At 36.2% G+C, this 6,964-nt stretch overlaps 1 protein-coding gene across 2 annotated transcripts; it reads left to right on the plus strand.

The window, feature by feature from the left end:
* The first annotated feature begins 1,560 nt into the window (after nucleotides 1-1,560).
* On the plus strand, nucleotides 1,561-6,545 carry LOC109164588 (ankyrin repeat-containing protein NPR4-like). Of its 2 annotated transcripts, none has more exons than XM_019313098.1 (7): nucleotides 1,561-1,897; nucleotides 2,744-3,220; nucleotides 3,397-3,546; nucleotides 5,012-5,080; nucleotides 5,185-5,232; nucleotides 5,322-5,758; nucleotides 5,868-6,545. In XM_019313098.1, the coding sequence occupies exons 1-7, from the start codon at nucleotides 1,630-1,632 to the stop codon at nucleotides 6,480-6,482; spliced, it is 2,064 nt and encodes a 687-aa protein (XP_019168643.1). In that variant the 5' UTR covers nucleotides 1,561-1,629; the 3' UTR covers nucleotides 6,483-6,545. The 2 variants fall into 2 exon arrangements, with proteins under 2 accessions (XP_019168643.1, XP_019168644.1); XM_019313099.1 differs by having other exon boundaries at nucleotides 5,018-5,080.
* Nucleotides 6,546-6,964: the final 419 nt, after the last annotated feature.

The following is a 6,964-nucleotide window of genomic DNA, read 5'->3' on the forward strand; positions in this document are numbered from 1 at the left end:
TTGAATACAACTACAGTTTCATTTCGATATAACTATAGTTTCATTCGATATTTATAGACTCAAATATGTGAAAATGTTACTTAATTTTATTTTATATACACTATAGTTTCATTAAAACACAACTACATGATCATTTTGATATAATTACAGCTTCGTTGTACAATATACACTCAAATATGTGAAATGTTATTCAGTTTCAGTTTATATACACTGCAGTTTCATTTCACTATAACTACAGTATCATTTTGATATAACTGCAGTGTCGGTTTGGATATACTGTAGTGTCAGTTGGTGTTTAATATACTAAACAAACGGACTCCGTTAACTCTAACGGCGGGCCGTTTCTTTACTTAAAGAAACGGCGTCGTTTTTGACCGCGGTGCATGTCTATAATATAACGACTAAGGGATTGGGCCGGGGTAAATTACATGGTCCACACAGTGTTATGTCGATCATAATAAAAAGTACATTTTTAATATATTAAAAGTACATTATTTGTGTATTGAATATACATTATATAAAATAATGTACTTTCAGTACTCAAATAATTTACTTTCCTGAATATAATGTACATTTTTAATATATTAAAAATATATTATTTATGTATTGAATGTATATTATTTGATACTATAGTCTACATAGCTGTATGATCCACACAATAATGATTGAAGGATTATATTGGTTGGCCAAGATTAGCCGGACTCAATCCTTAATTCTTTATACCATGGACCAGGGTTCACATTGCATTGTGGATCCATGTATATGTGTTTTATGTTGTAAGTTTTTGTGTCTTGTGTTATGAAATTCTGTACCTTAAGAGTATGAATTCTGTACCTGAAACAAATTAGTAATTGTGTCTTATGTCATGACTTTATGTGTCTTGTGTTGTGAAAGTATGTGCCTATAAACATAAATTATGTACTTAACTCATATTTGAAAAATAAGTAAATATATAACATGTGTATTTGTCTTTGTGTTGTGATTTTTTGTATCTTATGTTATGAAATCCTATACCTTAGAGTATGAATTATGTACCTCGTTTCGATCTAGGGTCCATAATGCTATATGGACCCTGGTCCATGATATAAATCGTCAATCGGGCTCCCATGTCGAGGCATGGTCGGTGGGGTGAAACAATTTTTTCACGCGACCCACTGCAACATACATTTTTATAACTTATAATGTACATTATTTCAAAGCATAATGTACATTATTTTAACTCATAAAGTACATTATCTTACCTCAAAAGTTTCATTATTCTAACACATAATGTATATTATATTATTCTTAACTCATAACATATATCATTTTAACTCATAAAATTTAACAACAGTCGTTTTGGACTGTGGTCCACACAATAATTTACCGGTGAAGTGGGTAAGGATGGAAGAAGTTGATCGAAGTGTGGATGTTCAGTTTTGAGTTTCCAGGAAGCCAAGAATGTCGTTTTCAAGGAAGGTTACGTGAAGCTACTTCAATTCCATGCAGCGCGTCAGATGTCAATGGACCTGTTGACTTTAGTTACCATAAATGTAAAACCCAGCCAGGTAGCTATCCTAGCTAGGAATCTCGACGACATTGTCTTGCAGCTTGAAATTTTCTAAGTGATCCAATTGAAAAGAAGGCGGCATGGATGGTTTGCAGAGAACGTTGAAACTTGAACGCACCCTTTCAATTCAATCTTGTTTTCCCCGAAGAACCTCAAACCCGACATCTAATGAAAGCAGCGAAGTATACAACTCAATCTCAACGGCGGAGCATGTTATTTCACTCCAACAGACTACCCACCATGACCACACCCAATCCAAAGCCGCTGCAGCAGCGGCGCCGCCGTCATCCAATCCCCTCCGAGACGAGACTGCCAGGCCCGCCGCCGCTTCTTTCCCTGCTAGACCAAGTAACCATCATTTGCCACCCTTTTTTGTCATCCTTTTGAGATATATATGAAAATCTTTGATTTATCATCCCAGCCAAGTTTAGTTGGTAATTACAAGTTATACTCTCAACAGGGAGCAACTTATATTAGACATAAGCCTTCTTAGTTTCAACAAGTTATCTTTCATTGTATATGTTTTATATGTACAAATGTAGTGGGTAAGACCCTGCGATATGATATAATACATCTGTATATGTACATGTTTAGTATTACATATAAATATGATGCTTATAACCTTATTTTATCATCACCAGGATCATTACAAATAAAAAATAGCATAACCATATACTTTCTACTTTTGTTATCATTTATTGTTCTCGTCAATCTTAACATACATCCTCCCTACCAACCTAAGCTAATAGTCCGATAGGGTTACAAGGTATTGTTTACTGGCACACCCTAAGTAATGGCTGTGGGTAAAAAAATCTTTGATTTAGGCATTAGTCTTCTTAGTTTCAATGGGTTCTCCCCTATTGTGTATGTCGGACCCTACAATATAGTACACCTGTATATGTACATATTTAGTATTGCATATAAATATGATACTTATAACTTTGTTTTTCATCACCATCAAAATTATTTAAAAAAAAAAAAAAAAAAAACTAATTCTCTCTCGCATGGACGTAAACATATTGCATAACCATACTTTGTACCATTATTGTTCTCGTTAATCTTAACATCCTCCTTACCAACCTAGGCTAATAGTCCGCTAGGTCAAGGTGGCAAGGTAGAGTTTACCTGTACACTCTAGGTAGTGGCTGCAAGGAAAAAAATCTTTGGTTTATGGTTTATTCTTGTTATATTCAGGGACACAATCTGCAAACCTTGCCATGTACATTCCACTATACCAAGCTGCGCTCAAGGGTGATTGGGAAAAAGCTAATGAATTCATCAGTCTGCACCCAGATGCAATTACTGCCAGGATCTCCAAAGGGTGGGAAACAGCTCTTCACATTGCTGCTGGAGCCAACCACATTCACTTTGTGGAAGAGTTGGTGGAGCTTATGGATCCAATGGACTTGGCATTGAGAAACAAGCATGATAACACAGCCCTTTGTTTCGCCGCTGCGTCTGGAATAACACGAATCGCGGAGACTATGGTGATAAAGAACACAGATTTGCCAGTGGTGAGGGGCAGCAAGGGAGTCACACCTCTTCACATGGCTGCATTGTTAGGCCACAGGGAGATGGTGTGGTATCTTTATTCTGTTACTGATAGCCAGTGTCTCAATAAAGAGGATTATGTTGGCCTTCTTATTGCGACCATCAATTCTGATCTGCTTGGTGAGAAGACACAATGTATAATTGTTGAGCATATATATAATATATAAACATATGTGCAATTCAACTATATATCAACTTACGTTTTTAGCTGGGAGATAGCAATTGAACTACTATACAAGTTTAGTCATGGAGCACCAGGACTATTCTTCACTGTAAATTTGTTCCATTTTCAGCAGATGTCACTCTGCATATTCTCATGCAGAAGCCTGGGCTGGCGATTGAGCGCGATCCAAATGGGGAGACAGTACTCCATATCTTAGCAAGAAAGCCTTCAGCATTTTCTGGCAAACATGGGCTTGGACTCTGGCAGAAGTGGATGTACACAAGTAAGTTTCTGCACTTCATTTCAAGATGATATATATTATATTCTTGCAAATTAAGAAGCTATAATGATGGTGTTTGATTACTGCTTGAGCATAAGGATGACAATTTCAATCCCGGCCTCTCAGGGATATCACTAGAATCGTCCACTCTGCCTGGATTGTATTTTATTGGGTTAAAGTGGGTGGTAAATCTTAAAAAAGTGAATTCCATGTCGGTCAGGTTAAATGCATGTTTTATATACACAACCTGCATAAAACTCTATCCGAACCACCATATATATAGCAAAATAAGTATTGCTATGTAGTTAATTCTAAAAAATGTTATAATTGTAGTTAACATTTTACTATTTTTAGTTTTAAATTAATAAATTTATTTAGACAAAATTAACAGTTTAGTTATTATATTTGAATATTTTATATTTTATTATAATTATTGAATTTTGTTATTTTATTATGTCTAAATAATTAAAAAATTATTATTAGTTTTTTAATAAGATAATAAGTTGAATCCATTGTGTGTACCCACAGTCCCACATTAGGTGGGATGAAGGGTGAATTAGGAGTCGGAGTGAGTGAAGAAAATATAAAGTGAATGGGATGGTGGGATGATGGTTGTAGCCATCCGGACTCATTGCGATCCCTATTGAGCATAATCCATAATCCACATCAAGTTACTTATGGATAATTTTTTTTTTTCACTTTTGGTCCTATGACTTTAGAGTTTACGTAACTTGGGTTCACAACTTTTATTTCTGACATAAATAGTGCTAGACTTTGATTTTTTTTTATTTTTTTTTAAAGATTTGGTCCTTCCGACCACATGCCTATGAAAATTCACCGAAATCTATAAACTATTGTGCCATTAAAGGTAAACTGTCCTGCCATTATAGGTAAAAATGTCTTTTGACAAAGCTCCACCTCTCAATCAAATTGACAAGCTAACCATCCACCTTACGTGGAGACAAGCGTAGCTCCACTTCTCGGTCAAATCGAGAATCGTAAGGTGGAAGAATTTTGAGAAGTGGAGCTTTGCCAAAAGACATTTTTACCCTTAATGTCATGACAATTTATAGATTCCGGTGAGTTTTCATCGGGCACGAGGTCGGGATGACCGAATTTGGAAGAAAAAAAAATTCAAATTCCAGCATTATTATGTTGGAAATGAAAGTTTTTTTTTGAAAGCAAACAACGAACTTATATTAAGTCATAGGAAAGAGCATTACAAATGAAAGAGGGAGGGACATGAAGCCACTCCGTAGGTTCAGACATAGAAACGGACTCCCTTGCAAGGATATGAGCCGTCCGGTTCGCAGAACGTTTAACAAAAGAGATACAATAGTGAGCAAAAGTGCTCAGCGAAAGTTATAAACCCAAGTTGTTGGGAATGAAAGTTATAAACTCAAGTTGACGGAGATCCTAAAGTCATAGGATCAAAAGTGGAAAAAACTCCTTATGGATAATTACCAAGTTACAGGTATTTCTGTCCATCCTCAGAGCAAATTCAGCCACAGCTCCCATGACAACAAGTACATTGAAGGTAGGTTTGAACATATTACAGTGTTAGATTTCATGTAACAGTTATCATATATTCTTGAAGTCATAGTACAAAAAATTGACCATAGAATTGTTTTGGAAATGCAGCTCATCCATTCCATACTAGACTACTTGGGTATCTGCAAGAATTATTTGGTACAAAACACAGAATATGGTCTTGATTTTCCCCTAATCCTCTGCAACTTTAAAGTAAAATGACTGTTTCATCTGTTTTCTACCATTAGGAGTGGCAGATATGAAGAAAAGAAAGTTAATGTGCATGGAAGCACTTGAGTTGTTTCATTGCTCATGGGAACAAGCGGTTTTGTTGAGCCGCTCACAACTTGGGGACTTGCTCAAAACTCCTTTCAATCCATTGTTCGTCGCAGCAGAATTAGGGAACATTCAGTTTGTTGTGCAGCTCATTCGCTCGTATCCTGATCTAATATGGAAGGTGAATGAGCAAAGCCAAAGTGTTTTCCACATTGCTGTGGTTCACCGTCAGGAAAACATCTTTAGACTCATCTACAACATAGGAGCGCACAAGGATATAATCGCGTCATATCTAAGTACTGACAACGAGAACATGTTACACTTGGCTGCAAAAATCGCCCCTTCAAATCGACTTAACATTGTCTCAGGGGCTGCACTCCAGATGCAACGCGAGTTGCTGTGGTTTAAGGTGATCCATTTTAACTAAAAGTTTAAGCTGATAGTAAAACTGAACGTTTACTTAATAGTCAAATGTCTAAATTTTCATTAACTTTTCAACATATTGTGAGCACTTATAGGAAGTGGAGAAAATTGTGCAGCCATCGTACAAGGAGATGAAAGATTCAGGAGGGCAAACACCACGGATGTTGTTCACCGAGCAACACAAAAGTTTAGTCAAACAAGGAGAAAAGTGGATGAAGGACACTGCATCATCATGCATGCTTGTTGCTACCCTGATTACAACAATCATGTTTGCAGCAATCCTTACAGTTCCAGGAGGGAATAACAACGAGACAGGGAACCCGATTTTCCTCCAAGACAAGTTGTTTGTTGCTTTCGCAGTATCAGATGCCATCGCCCTGTTTTCTTCGGTCACTTCTATACTGATGTTCTTGTCCATCCTAACGTCACGCTATGCTGAAGAAGATTTCGTGAGTACATTGCCAAAGAGGTTGGTTTTCGGGCTTGCAACGCTCTTCCTCTCCATAACAGCAATGCTGGTGGCATTTGGCTCAAGCTTTTCGATTGTACTAAGGAGACAGTTAGCATGGGTTGTGTTGCCAGTTGAATTAGTTGCCTGCCTTCCTGTAACATTGTTTGCATTTCTGCAATTCCCTCTGTTGGCTGATACCATTCGTTCTACTTATGGGTCAGGGATGTTCACTCTTACACAAAAGGATATGCTATATTGATATAATTGTACTGTATATGTAATCTTCATAGGTTAGTCAAAGTTACAACCTTTTTCTTCTCTTCTACACTCCACTGGTAATTGGTTCTGAATTGTTAGGAGTGAATAGCTTTTGTATTGTTTTGTAAAATTACATCTTCTGTTACATTGTTTTGTAATTTTAGAACAGTTAACATATTAAATTCGGAGTAATAGAAAATGACAAGTTTATGAATACGAGGAATAATGATATATTGTCTATTGATCTATTGATATATCAATTGGAAAAGAGTTGTTCATCATGAAATATGCATGTGATCTGACACTTTAGAAGAAAAGTTAGAGCAACCATATTAGTTTGGTATTTTTCACAGTTTTTTATGAGCCAACAAAGACGGAGAAGAAAAAAAGAAAAAAAACGTCTAACATAACTATCAACATTTTTTTTTTTTTTAAAAAAAAAAAAAGTAAGAGAAGACGAGTACCGGGAGCGGTACACGCAAC

This window comes from Ipomoea nil, unplaced genomic scaffold (genome assembly GCF_001879475.1).
Source record: "Ipomoea nil cultivar Tokyo-kokei standard unplaced genomic scaffold, Asagao_1.1 scaffold3069, whole genome shotgun sequence".
Lineage (NCBI taxonomy): Eukaryota > Viridiplantae > Streptophyta > Magnoliopsida > Solanales > Convolvulaceae > Ipomoea > Ipomoea nil.